We start from the raw sequence: 14,941 nt of genomic DNA, 5'->3' as shown, positions 1-14,941 counted from the left end.
TGGCATTCTCAGTCCTGATTTCAAAAAATTAGCGAACATTACTAAACACTATTTTCCAGAATGATTTAAAAAATAAGAGCAAATGAGAAAAGCTTTGTTTTAAAATAGATTTCCCTGAAAACATCAACGATAAGACAAAAAATTGTCCATGCTGGCAAAATAAACAAAACATAACTGCTGATAGATAGCACAGTACCCTGCATAGTAATTATTGTTTGCATAGTAGTCTGTTGAATGCTCAAAGCTTAACAAGCCGGATTAAAATCATGGCTATCTATTAACTCTCATAATCTTAGAATATTTCAAAACATTTCTAAAAAAAATTCTAAAACCAGCTTTGGCTAAATAAGTATAGCAATATTTTTAAATTTTAAAAATTCTCCAATATTTTATTTTAAAGATATTTTAACAATTTTATTTGGCAAAGAGATACAAGACCGTCTTTAACATTTCCAGAAGAAATGCTCTTTACTTCAAAATGCATTTATGATTTGTAGGACAAATCCCGTCTGTGAATCCTTCACTTATCATGTGCCAGTTCTACATTTTGTACAAAAAGATCAAATTAGATGAAATTTATAAAATTGTAAAAACTAGTCCAGGCAATGTAACTATACAATCTTGCTGAAAAAGTACTAGTATCAAATCTAGCATAAAACAGTTTACGCCATATACTAAGGTTTAGCTCTTCAAGTCACTGCTCATTGCCGGCTTGCTTTTCCATTTTCTGTTGTATCCATCCTGAGAAAAAGAAGAGGAAAAAAGATGTTGGAAGAAGAAAACATCTAACAGATGGTCTTACTCTTTAAAAGATCTTAATCTTTCGAAAGAGCTCCCAAACTGAAATAACTAAAGTCAAATTTCAACATATTCAAACGACCAAAGCAAAATCCTACTACTTAACTCAAGGATTTTTCCCTTCTTTCTTATCAGTAAATTTTCAACTGCAATTTAAAAAACGAAAACAAATTTACTACATGTCTGCTAGTGTAAGGCACTAACGATACAATGTTCTGCCATCAAGAAACAAATATTCTACTAGAAGAACACAACATGTACATAGATAAATACAAAGAGATTTCAAGAACAAAGAGGACACTAATAACTGAGGTGGGAGCAAGGGGGAGAATCAGGAAAGGCCAGGAGCAGGAGGTGGCACCTGAGCAAGATGGAATGTGTTGTACAGGAAACAGCAAGCAGGATGGTCTGATTAGAACAGAGTGCATGAAGAGGAGAGGTCAGTGGGAGCCAGACTATGGAAAGCTTGAAATGAAATTTATCTTCAAAAATAGCTGAGAAACAAAAAAGTCTGCATCTTATTTGAATTTAAACCTAACTCTCCCAGTCAAAACTACTGTGTTAAAAAGAATAGTATTTCACTTCATCCCTTTATACTCTATGGCATATTAGTGACCCTCTTCTATAATTTCACAAAGAGTTTTTCTGAGCATTTTTAAAAGTTATCCTCTGACAGCAAATGTAAAAAATTCTACACCTGCCAGCTTTAATAATCTTAACATATTAACAAAAGACTAAATTTATTAATCATTAATGACCCTCTTGGCAGTATTTCACAAGACTGGTAATTCCTCTTCCCTGGGATTCCTGTCGCTGCTCTCTGCTGGTTCTCATCCCACCTGTCCTCCTTAGTTTCCTCTGCAGTATCACCATTCATGTCTTACCCCGCACATGCGGGTGTAGCTAATGGCTCTAAACGGGTTTCTCTCTCCTGATTTCAACATCATGTCTGTTGATCTCATCAGCTCCCATGGATTCAACTATCACTTCTCTGCAAGTTACTTCCAAATCTACTTATCCAGCTCTCTTCTCTCTCCTGAGTGCCAGTCTTCCTTCTCCAACTGCCTGCTAAGACATTTCCACTTCTAATATCCCAATGGCATCTCAAATTAAGAATAATTCTAACAAGGCTCATCACCTTTCCCCAGGACTACTACTGAAACAGCTTCCTAATTTGTGTCCTAATGACAAGCCTCTCTACTTTCTAACCCAACCTCCATATAAGCTGACAACCTGATATTCCTAAAGAACAGGTCTGACCCTTTCGCAGTCCTATTAGGAAGTTTCAGTTGGCTCCCTATTGCCTCAAGGTTAAAAATATAGACCACTCTGGCATTTAAAATGTTTACTGAGTTGGATTTCTGAAGGAAAAGGAAGCTTTTGTGACAGTGCTTATTATGCAAGGCACTATATTCAATAATACAAACCCATTTTCCTCTTTAAGATGTTGATATAATTCAGCTCTACTGTTGACAGAATTCAAACGACCAACAAATTCCTGGTGTTTCCTGGAGTTGGCAGTATTAATCCTATTACTCCACAAAGACAGCAAGGACATTGGCCCTAATAAAAAAGAGGTATGGAAATTATTTCAATAATCGACTCAATTTTAGACTTGTCAAGCATGTGGCAATGTTATCCTATTTCATAAAATACCAAGAAAAGAATAAATTATCTTTATATTACAGCCATTTAGTAAAGAATGCTTTATGATAACTGATTAAATAAAATGGTTTTTCTGAAAAGAAAAAAAAAAAGGAAAAGAAACATATAAACTATTTCGTACCCACCAAGTTATCTTCCCTTCATTCAAAATAATTTCTCTCTTCTAAGACATCAAATTTAATAAAAATGGTTAGGAAAAAGTATTTCCACTATTTTCAAGCAATTTCTTATTTCTCTATAAAGGACTGAAGTTTGATAATACAAAAGTATATCTTTGTCTCTACTGATATATCTTCATGATCTGAGTGAAGAGAAAAATAAAGCAACTGAAAAATGCAACTATATGGATTCAAAAGAGCACACTGAAGTAAAACATAAAGAAAAAAATTATGGCCAAGTAGTGTCCAGGATGACTAGTGGATTTGAAATCACACTTGTTTCAGTTTTGTAGCTACCAAGCTTCACTTGACCTCTCTCAAACACAATTTCTTCATCTGTAAAAACTATTCTTCACAGAGATGTAAGGAAACTGCTTCGTTATCCCAAAAGTCGATATAAAGGTGAATTACTATTATTACAAGAAGTTAAGCTCTATCTAAAGTTTTTGTTCCCCATGGAATTACCCTCAGAGTATTCTGCTAAGAGCCTAAAGAGAAAGGAAAGTTGCTATATTGACAGTAAAGTAGATGTCTAGGTTATCATGAATAATTTTCTTCCCTTCTAAAGCACCAGAATGTGTTTTAACATATGGGAACCTTTATTTCTACTTCCAGGTTATAGTTTATTCACCTTGAAGAAGTAAGCTATCTACAACCCTCTTCTCCCTCAACTGGGGTACTTTGGGCCCTCAAGAAATAGTGGCACAAAACTAGCAAAGGCTAAATATGTTGATATTGTCAAATAATCTCAAAAGAGTCACTAAATGATGTCAAATATATTCTGACCTTAAAGTATTCAATTCAAAATATAATTTCACTTCCTCCTGATAACTTACCTGAGATGTTAATTTATAATATATATTTATTTACAAACCCATATGCCAGAAAATACCACAATTAAGGAGATCTATATTAATGCCATACTTCACTAAGAGAGATAAAGATAATAGGGGACGAGACTGTTTCTCTGTTTTTCGCCTTTTTTATTTCTAGCACTAAATGTTTGTTCGCTGACTGATAACAGGAGGAACAGGGATGTTTTTCAGTTTATCACACAAGCTCTATACTATATTTATATTTGTTTTAAATTGTATTTTAGTGTTGACTGTGATAGAAAACAGTATGAATCTGGAAATTTTAGAATGCAGAAGATGAGAAGGAAGACCAAGGAGGAGACAAGAAAGGAGGATGAAGAAAGGCTCACTGGACCACAGATGCAGAGCTGGAAGGGACTTCGGGGGCTCTCACATACAAGCCTCACTGCACAGATGAGAAAACTGTGGCCAGGAAATTGAGGTGCTCAGCTCAAGTCTACACAACTAATAAGCATCAGAGGTGTTCAGGGTGCCACAGGCCTCTTTTAAGGCAGGGCAGATGTAAGGTTTCGGGAGTGAAGTCTAAGCAACACAGGCTTCTTTGAACTCCTAAAATTAAAAAAAAAGAAAAAACAAGGCCCCTGGCAATGCAGTGTGGTCAGCTGGACTCCATGCTTCTGCTCCTAAATCCAAGGCTAGATTCTGGTAAGGAGCACCCTGATCAGCAGAAAATTGGACAGACTGGGGAGCTAGGAAGATTGTAGGCTGAATTCCCTTCTGAAACTTACTAGTTATATGCCAATTGGCAACTTGGCCCCATAGTGCCTCTATTTCCTTCTTTGTAAAAAAGAAAAAAGGAAAAAAAGGTGCAGTAATAGAGCCGTGATGAGACTCTAATGAGGTGATATAAGTAAAAACACCCTGCAGATCTCAAAGCACTATGAAAATGGCAGCTCTTTTGACTACAGAGAATCACGGCATCCAGATTTACAACTATAGGGACTGGACAAATCCTTAATTCATTTTCCTGCCCCTCTCCTTTATAACAAGACCCACCAAAAACAAAACAAACAGAAAAACAAAACACCAGTTACTTTCAAGGTAGAGGCATTTCTCAAAAACTTACCTTCTCATCTGCTTGCTGATGCCTATAAATCCTTTAACAGGGACAGACAGCTTATTCCATAATTAGAATTAAAAGGTTTAAAATGCAAGTAAAGATTTTAAAATGCAATGAGTAAACAATAAATTGCTTAAAACTCATTCACACTAAAATAATCAATGCAAATATTTTGTTTTGTTTTTTAACTAGGAGTTATGAGGTGGTCAACAAGGGGAAAGATTGAAGTAAACAGAAGGACTGACACTTGGGGAAGAGAAAAATATAGAATGAGAGAAATGGGAACAAAGAAAACCAACAGAAAAATGTCTTGATTCTGTAATCAGTCTTGTTCACCTTCAACAAAAAGGGAATGGGCACAAGGTATTTTTGTCATATATGGCTGAAATGCACACAATTCTACCTTGCATAATTCATAAAGATTTGGTTTCATTTTTACTTTAAATTGGACTTCATTACAATACTTTATTCTCAAAGGAAATTAATGGCGTTATCACTATAATTCTCATTCCAACATTTTTCCAGGCAATGAAAATCAAAGGTGCTGCAGGGAGGATTTTTGTTGCCTCAAACAACAAATATCCATTTAGATGATGCTGTCTGAGATGACTGGATTCTAAGAACCTCTCACAACAGGGTGTCCCAGCTCTTCTCACCTTTGGACTTTTCCACGGGTGGAGTTTCATCCATTTCAACAAGAGGCTTCTTGTTTGGAGGTTCTGGAGAATCAGGAGAATCTTTAATAACCTCTGCTTCAGCTAATTCTTCTTTTCCACGTTCTAAAATTCCTTTTAATCTTTAGGAAATTCAAACAGTGAATTTTAAGGCATATTTTTTAACGTGATTCTTAAAATTACCAGTCTTTGGAAATCGACATTTCTCTACAAAGGATAACTTTAAAACAAAAAGACACGCTCCTCCTCCCCTCCCTCCCCAAATCTTCATATCTCCAACCATACACACAGACCTAGAAAATGCATAAAGTGATAGGAAGTAAAAACCCTTAATCTCAACCTGGGCAAAATAATAATTAAATAAATGAATAGGATGAAATGTTGTTATGAAACTTTCAGAATACTACTTAAGAACTCACACAGAGCAGGACAACATAAAGGAAAAATTTTGAAAAACTTCAGAACTGGGATCACCACCAGGACAGATGAGAAAGTGTGCTTCCTACCATTTGGCAGAGAGGCGATGGCACAGGAGACCTGGCCAAAGTGCTGATTTGTTTGGTTTGACTACAGTAATTTCTGATAAGAGAGGAATTAGAGGTGGGGGAAATGAAGTTACTGAGTAGTAATACTGATACAGAAAAAATAGTAAAAGAATATCAACAAAACAATCTAAAAATAATAAAAGCAAACAAAACAAGCTCAGAAGGGAAAACAAAATAGGGCAGTTTTATTACTATTCTGTGAAATTTAATATACCCTTTTTAAAAAGTAAACCATATAACAATTCATATATGATCCTCTTTGTCCTTTGAATGTTGCAATGTTTAAGTTTTATTTTTGTTTTTAAGTTCATAATTGAGAAAAATAAAAACAAAATGTCACTAAATCAAAAATAGCTTTAAAAGGCTTGAAAAACTTAAGAAAATCTAAAAACATAAATTTACAGACAGAAACTAACTCAATTCTAGGAATAACTTTAAAATTGTTGAGAAAAAAATTACTTCTACCAATTTAGGAAAAAAGGCAAAACTATTATTCAGACTTTTCCCTCTATGATAGATAGTCTCTTAGGTTCCAAAAGTTAGCAACCAAGACTCCTCCTCTCCTCAGGCAGAGTTAGGAGGGAAAAGCACTTCTGGGACACATAAGAATTTCTAGGATACAAAAGATATGAAGAGAAGAAATTTTCTTTGTTGACAAGGTGGACCTATTTTTACGTGCTATTGATCTCAGTTCCCTCAAGTAGGAAGAAAGGAGCCCCTTCAACTAAAAACACAAAATAAAACAAAACAAAACACCCTAAATCAAAAGCCCTCAACCATACTGTTATTACTTCTACATGGCTCAGAGCCTCACCTCTGGTGGGGTAGGAAAATTATGTACATGCAAACAAACAGCCAGTTGAGCAGTTAACATATTTATAATTATGGATTACTTTTTTGCTCAATTTATCAAAATTTAATCTTTATTTCACTAAACAGTGCACGAACTGAGTAGACTATTAAGGGGACTGTGCAATTAATAGCAAAAATAACTTCAACTTCTGAAAAATATAAATTCTGATCCCTACTTTTCCCCCAATTTAAAATGACAATAAATGTAACTGATAAAGCAATCTCTCTCTCTATAATTAGGAAAAAGATATGTATGACACTGAGCAAGTTACTGTGGTATGGCGGGAAAGTACTGGATTTGGAGTTACAAGATATGGGTTTTCATCAATCAACTGAATCCCAGCACTGCACCTCCTACTTCCTGCGGGTACAACTTTGTCAAAGTCACTGAAATTCTCTGCACCTCTTGTTACTCATTTGTAAAATAAGGGGCTTGAACTAGATGCCTCTAAGGTCCCTTCCAGCTCTAAATCTGATTATGATGGTTAAAGAGAGTATGGCTGAGAGGATGTTATATTACACAATGATAAAACTAGATGAAATAAACCACTAATATGTAAATGTTCGAATATTCAAATGTGTGGTAGGCAGAATGTGTCACATGCCAATATCCTCTATTGTTCATTTATTAAATTTTAAAAGTCACCTCTCTGAATCTTGCCAGGACTTCTCTTGCTCATAATCTTTTGCCGCCTTCTCTGATTTGTCTTCTTTATCTTCTCTCTTCCTTCCTCGTTTCTTCCGCTCTTCTTCTTCTGGGGGTTTGCTCCGACATGCCATCAGACATTCTAAGACTCGCTGATGTTTCTCAGAGTTGTTGATATGAGCTCTGACAAGGGTTTCCAATTCATTCCACATAATACGATACTGTTCATCTCTGTAGTAAAGAAATGCAAAACAATTTTTTTCATATAAAATAGAACGCACCAGAGCTAAAATGCCATAAAATAAAGTTAACCAACGCTGAGGAAAAAAAGAAATATAAACATGGTATTCATTTTCTCCTATGTGATACTTATTGTGCATCCAATTATATTATTTGATAACCAGAAAAAATTACTGTAGTACAAATGTTAATCTCTTAAAATTTAAATTATGTGAAAAGAGTTAAAAAAAAAAAACAACCAACTACCTTTTGGGGCCTTTTCCTCTTGTACCAACTGTGGAAATCGGCAGAGGATCATTTTTTCTCTCCATATCAACTAAGTTGTATATTGTTTTCTGACAGTTTAACACATCTTCATCTGTTAAGGATTCTTTGACAATAACGCTGGCTAATGGAACTACCTATTAATTAAAAAAAAAAAAACAAAACTCAAATATCTTGAACAACCAAAGTACCTAAAGTCAAAGTGAAATATTTAATATGATTTTAAATATTTCAAGAATCAAGACCCAATCTTCAAACAAAATTAAAGCTCGTTAAAAAGTTACATTCCCTATTCAAAGAGGGGAGGATACCGCCATGCTCCCTTCACTAAAACATCTTCTAAATGAGATTCTTGAATACAAACAATGGACTGGAGGATCAGAAGACTTATACTCTCAGATTTGCTATCAATTATCTATATGTATCAATATCTATATCACAATCTCTTTGGGAATCAGCTTCCTTTAGTAGTAAAATGAGGGGGAAGACTACAGGGTAAGGTTCTTTCTCACTCTAAAATTCTATATGAGTAATTGTAGAATTACTTATTTCATAGAAACAGAAAGTTGCAAATTTTCTAATCCAGAGGTTCTCAAACTTTTTTGTTTTCAGAAACCCTTTACATGCTTAAAAATTACTGAAAACCCTCTAAGGAGGTTTTATTTATGTAGGTTTCATCTATCATTATTGACCATATTAGAAATGAGAATATCAGCATAATTATGAAAATAGTTGTGATCTGATGGATTCCCTGAAAGGAGCTATTACAGAACTGCTGGTTTAATTTAATTCTTTTATTCTGTATACAAGGAAACTGAGGCCCAGAGATGACTTCCCTGAAGGCACACAATCAATGCACGACCAGCCAGGACCAGAACCCAAACTTCCTGACTCCCATGCTGGTATTCTTTCTACTGCAACAGGCTTACCTTCTACTGTATATATTCCACAGCTGGCATCCCTTATATTGATCAGAATAAATCATATAATTGTTACATAATAAGTTAATTATTTATTATGCTTGGCAAAACTGTGTAGCCAAAAAGGAAAACTGAAATTGTGCAACAATTTAAAATTACTTACTGCTTGCATGTTGAAGATGGTGGTTTGTGAAATAATCATAGGCCAATAACGAGTATGTTTTTCTAACTGATCTTTTGCTCGTTCCAAAGGGACCTCAACACTTCCATCGATTTTATATCTGGGGTCTAGAAAAGGAGTTAATCTGTTTTCCCTCATAAATTCACCAAAATCCTAATGATAACCAAACAAGATAAAATTAGAAACTATATTTTCTAATTTACACAGTATGGATCAAAACTAATAACCTCTCTTAAAGTTTATATTCTATGACATGCAATGAAGAAACATAAGACACTATCTTTTGTTTGTTTTGTGCAGTGTGTGTCCAGAAACATTTCTGATAATTCTAGATAGAAATCTTGTACTTATATGTGTTTATATGCACATATACATATACACTCACGTACTCAAACATATAAAGAGATCTGAGCCAAAACTAAAGCTATGGTGCTATGTTTGGAATAAGGAAATCTTTAAAACATGGAAAAAACAGGGCTGTATTTACATGTTTTGAAGGCTAAAACTTCTGAGAAGTTCAATTTCTTTAAAGGACAGAGTTTTTGGTTTCCCACTAAAGTTAAAGTGATTATATGATGAATATACAGTTATCATTAAATATTTAAATCAATCTTGTGGGCAAAACTATTTACTTCACAAAATTAACAAAGCAGAAACAGAATCAAACAAACAAAATCAAGCCATCTTACTCAGAAAAGTCCCTTTAACAGCCTGGTAAATTCAAAACATGGAAGCAGTACTCATAGACATTAGAGCCTTACTGTAATCCGGTAATCTGTAACTCTCCCACCACACCCTTCACTAATTGAAGGAGGATCTTCTAGAATGGATCGAGAACTGCTCAAGACGTGCAAAAAAATCTCTCCTCCATGGCTACTAAGCATATGACTAATGACTTTGGAACCTGATTTTCGTGGCTGTTCCAGTAGAACAGAACGACCTGTCAAGAAGAAGATCAGCAAATTAACTCAAACTGGTGATTTTTTCCTCTTTAAACATATTCCTGGATGATTCATTTCGTTCACCCAACCACAGGTTTTATCCAGCAGGTCTTTTCCCTTCCAGGTTTGTATTCCAGCCTCAATTAACTGGGTTACTCTAATTTTTCAGATTTATATAAAGGAAGCTATTGAAGTTTAGTTTCTGGTAAAACATCTTATTTTCTTGTTGGTTTCATAAGTTGTTTGAATACCAAAAAAGAAAGTGACAGCACTTCTGGCCAGTCTCTAGAAGAGCAGCAACAAAAAGGGAAGTCCATTTCATGATGCTTCATTGTTACCACAAGCACCTAAAAGTTTTGAGTTCTTGTAGCTATTAAGGCTTTTCTGAATGAAGTTTATGTTTCCATCCTGTTCAAAGGACCATTATCATTTCTAAAAGGAAATTCTTTTGGAGATTTCTGCAGTAGAATACAGCTCTGAGCAGCTGCATTCCTAGAAATATTCAATATTTAATTCTAAGACCTTTATTGAAATCTGAATTTTGTGTAGCCATTCTATCCTCCCAATGTATAACATAAAAGTAAAATTAAATTTACTACAAGGGTACATTGTTACTCTTAGTTACTTATAAAAATGATTCGATATAATGCTACAAAGAGAGGCAGGACAACGTAGTGGACAAAAGTCCACTAAGTCCACAGCCTTGAAGTCATCAAGATCTAGGTTCATGTCTTTCCTCTAATATATACCAACTGTGAGACTACTGGCAAGTGATTTAACATCTCAGTGTCCCCAGGCTACACATAAGACTAAAAATTACAAACATGCATTGGTAGAATGAGTTTCTAGGTCAAGAATTACCTACCCTGATCAAATCGAAGATCAGGACCAAAAAAAAAAAAAAAAGGCTTTGTGCTATAACGTTGACTAAGTTCATAACAATTTTATAGTTTAGGAAAAAACTATTTTGAATCAAAGAAGTAATTCTAAGTTATTTTCCCCTTCAAAATATTAATTTGAAATCTGAGGAACAACTAAAAATCAGAAAATATTTTAGTCATAATGTTCATTAATGAAACATAATACTTGAGGAAGATCAGAAACACAAGTCATTTCCTGAATCCCTGAAAAATCACTTCAGTGAGTTCTTTAATGTTTAAATTCTAAGAAATAAGTGCGAAAAAGGTTAAAAGGATATAGAGGAAACAATTTTCCAGACCCAGATCAGATTTTAGAATCTGTTAGCAATTAACTGTGGTGAACTAGCACACCTACTTCAAAGTATTCTCATTTATAAAATTACACATGAAATTGTACCAATGGAAAAAAGGAAAAAGTTACCATTCAGAAGAAAGTTAGTAAGGCAGGAGGAAGGTCTGCTGTTCACATCTACAGGTGAAATTCTATATGCTCCTGTGCAATAATGTAATTCTGAAACACAAAGTAAACACTAAGTAAATAAGCATAAAGCAACACTTCCATTATAGGAGGGAGAAGTTACCTCCCCCATGACCTTTACAATAATGACTAAAGATGAAATAAAAAGAATTAGTGGGAAAAAAATCTATTTATCATTTTTAAAAATGTCATAAGTGCCTTATAATTTATTTTTAATACTTTATTTTGCTTAATTATTTTAAGTACTTACCAACATTATTCGTCCTTGGTGTGCACCATTTAAGTGTTACTGTTTCTTTAAATGAGCCTTCTCTACTACTGCCACCCAAATGGAGATCACCTTTAATATATCAACAAAAAAAATGCAGATGAAAGTACACATTTCAGTTTTCTATGTAAGATACCAGATTTAATTCAACAAATATTTACTAAGGCTAAGGGCCTACTATGTTCAATGCACCATACTAGAGAAATATTAAAAGCAAGTACCTTCGCTACATAGGGCATACCAAGTCCACATAAAAGAGATACCAAGTCATTTTGGGGGTGGGGAATGCTAACAACTGAGGAATCAGGAAAGGACTCTTATAAGATGGAGGCAGCACTGAAGCTGAGCCTTGAAACGAGCTAGGGCTCACCAAAGCCATTAGTGGGGAAGGAGAGTATTCACACCAAGCATTGGGGCAAAAGCACAGAAGCACAAGATGGACTATCATGTAGAGGGAAGAGCAAGTAACTCAGGCTGACGAGAAGATGCAGAGCATCAGTCTAAAGAGACATAAGAGCTGGATTTTGAAGCATTAGCAAACAAAGGAGTATATTTTTGCCGAGAGGCAAGAGGGAACCATGAAGCCTTCTTGAACAGGGAAGCAGAAAGACCGATGGATGGAAGCTGGATGAGAGCAGGGGATTTTTCACTTCTAGTGGGTCATGAAGTCCTGTGTGGGCAGCCCAAGAAGCCTAGTGACATCTTCTCAGAATGTTTTTACATGCATAAAATAAAATCCACAGATTACAAAAGAAACCAATTATTCTGAAATAAAGTTATCAAAGTAAGTTCACAGACCCCTTGAAATCTATCTACAGAACCTTTGGGGTCAGACTCCCAGACTAAGAATGGATTAGAGAGCAGAGAGGCTTCAGATGCTGTTGTAAGTCTATGCAGGAGGCAATGAGGGCCTGGGCAATTTCTGGAGCACTAGCAAAGGTTCCTCACTGAGCTCTTGATCTGGATTGTCCTACTCACAGACACAATAAAGATAGAAGGCATCCAAGTGGCCAGGCACTTCCCCAAAGGCAGTCTATTACAGAGGCAGTCTGATTCTTGATCCTCCCTCCCCTGGTAAACTCCAACCTCTAACATCCTTATATGATATTTCACTCCTACTTCTGTGCTTTTGGCCCAGGCTATCTTTCAGGTCTGGGATACAGACCATCAGTGGCATGATGGAACTGGTTATCAAGCCAAACCTCAGAATCAGGATGACCTGGTCCTACCTCTGACACATAATAGCTATGCGTCCCTGGACAAATGACTTAACCTCTTGGGATCCCCAGGCAACTAAGTAAATTATAAATTGCAGAAAGTTTGCAGATCTGCACTGCTAGAAGGAATTTCCTCATAGGGAACTCCAACAGCTAATACTATCATGGATCCAAACTCACTCATCACTCACTCACACATACACTGTCTTTTTATATGAGTGACAGAGAGAGAGAGAGAGAAAGAGAGAGTGTGTGTCTGTGTGTGTGTGTGTACTCAATTCAACAAGCATTTATTCAGCACCTATCCTGTCATACACTGTTCTAGGCCCTGGAAATGCAGAGACAAAAACAAAAAGACCTTTGTCCTCAAGGAGCTTACATGCCACTGCAGGAAAACAACTGATGTGACTCCAGGAAACCTAGACTGATCCCCACCTTCCCAGTTTCTATTTTCCTCCTCCCCAAATTACTTTGTATTTTTTTCCCCTGTGTACCTGTTATTTTCCCCCAATAGAATGTAAGTTAGGCACAATGGAGAGAGCACCAAGCCTGGATTCAGGCAGACCTGAATTCAAATCCAGCCTCAGACACTTACCACTTATGTGACCCTGGGGAAGTCACTTAATGTTTACCTCAGTTTTCTCAACTATAAAATGAGGATAATAATAGCATCCACCTTTCACGGTTGATGTGAGAATCAAATGAGATAACAATTGTAAAGCACTTATCACAGTGCCTGGCACACAGTAGGCACTATATAAATGTTAGCTATTATTATTAGCTATTATTAATTTCCTTGGGAGCAGACTATTTTATTTTTGTCTTTGAATCCCCAGCACTTCAAAAATTAATGTCTCCTTTAAAGCTAAATCCAAGCAAATGCTCTAAGAAACCAAAGCATAGAGGTCCTGGAAAGAGGAAACTCTTGCAAAACCTCGTCCGTGACTTCACACTCCCCCAATCTCACATCAGCCTCACTGAGGTGATCATTCACCACCTAACTGAGACTTGCTCAGTCAATCGCACTTTTTTCCTAACTCTGCCTCCTCCTCCCAGAAAGATTTCATTTCATAAAGACCAATACTTATCTGGAATTATGTACTAGAGACTTCAATGACAGGTAGATGGTAATGCTCACTACCTGTGCTATGCTGGAACTGGCAACTCAGACAGGCAAAATGTTAAAGATTCTGCAGTTAATCCTGCGGGGTTTTTGACAATCACACGTCCACCATATTATCCGAGATATAGGTACACATGAGATGCATGGGCCAAGGGTCTAGTTTAGAAATTGAGAGGGGGCTTTCCAAGCCCTTTGTACTCCACAGTAACTCCAGACCTACATCAGGATGGGTTTTATCACAGATATGCTACACTTACATAGATAATATGCCACCTTGGTAGGAATACCCCTATGAAAAGGAGAGGAGGCAATGGAAAAGTGAGGTTCAGGTAATGCTTGGTAAGGACTTTAAAGGACAGGAGGATAAGTATAATTTCTCTCCCTACCTCTAGCATTAAGAGAGACTAAGACTAGAACAACAGGGGGAGAAGAGAACATAGAGAGAGAAGGAGTTGAGTACATTCAGCAGAAAGGGAATGCTGAGGAAATATCATAAAGTGATCCCACGGAGAGGGGGGAAAAGGGGGCACCCTAGAAGTTTGGGGTTTTTTTTGCTTTTTGGTGAGGCCATTGGGGTTAAGTGACTTGTCCAGTGTCACACAGCTAGTAAGTGTCAACTGTCTGGGGCTGGATTTGAACTCAGGTCCTCCTGACTCCAAGGCTAGAGCTCTATCTACTGAGCACCACCAAGCTGCCCGTAGGTCCTAAAGGTTTTTATGCCACAATCCAGTTTTTTGGAAGGTATAGGGGATTCCATGTCAAGAAAGCATCCTCTCTACCACTGCCTGAAATACTCTGGAATGCATTCTTCTAACAGGTCTGAACCCTAAATACATCAAAAAGACTTTTTTGACACCCCTCTCTCCACTACTTGATAGAGTTGTAGAAATGCCAGTTAGAGCAAATGGTAATGAAATAAATGAACAAAATTAAAAGGCATAAATACTGACAAAGAGGAGATAAAATTATCTCTATTTGCAGATGACATGATGATCCACTTAGAAAATACCAGATAATTAGTGAAGAAACTGAGATAATCAATAGCTCCAGTAAGTGGATTAAAACATAAGTCCATAAAAATCATCAATACTTCCATACAGTATTAATAAAACCCAA

At 36.1% G+C, this 14,941-nt stretch overlaps 1 protein-coding gene across 2 annotated transcripts in view; it reads right to left on the bottom strand.

The window, feature by feature from the left end:
• Positions 1 to 364: 364 nt before the first annotated feature.
• Positions 365 to 14,941, bottom strand: part of INTS13 (integrator complex subunit 13) — a 32,458-nt gene continuing 17,881 nt past the window's right edge. For both annotated transcript variants that reach the window (XM_027838528.1, XM_027838529.1), the window contains 9 exons: positions 11,468 to 11,557; positions 11,161 to 11,250; positions 9,640 to 9,818; positions 8,861 to 9,031; positions 7,760 to 7,914; positions 7,274 to 7,504; positions 5,213 to 5,352; positions 2,226 to 2,361; positions 365 to 741 (listed from right to left, as the gene is read on the bottom strand). In XM_027838528.1, the coding sequence (XP_027694329.1) occupies positions 702 to 741; positions 2,226 to 2,361; positions 5,213 to 5,352; positions 7,274 to 7,504; positions 7,760 to 7,914; positions 8,861 to 9,031; positions 9,640 to 9,818; positions 11,161 to 11,250; positions 11,468 to 11,557 (1,232 nt within the window). In that variant the 3' untranslated portion in view covers positions 365 to 701. The remainder of the gene's footprint in view (positions 742 to 2,225; positions 2,362 to 5,212; positions 5,353 to 7,273; positions 7,505 to 7,759; positions 7,915 to 8,860; positions 9,032 to 9,639; positions 9,819 to 11,160; positions 11,251 to 11,467; positions 11,558 to 14,941) is intronic.

The sequence above is a fragment of the Vombatus ursinus genome, unplaced genomic scaffold, assembly GCF_900497805.2.
Source record: "Vombatus ursinus unplaced genomic scaffold, bare-nosed wombat genome assembly UNPS02014830.1, whole genome shotgun sequence".
In the NCBI taxonomy this organism is placed as follows: domain Eukaryota; kingdom Metazoa; phylum Chordata; class Mammalia; order Diprotodontia; family Vombatidae; genus Vombatus; species Vombatus ursinus.
The sequence above is the reverse complement of the archived record's forward strand: the minus strand, read 5'-3'. Positions and strand labels throughout refer to the sequence as shown.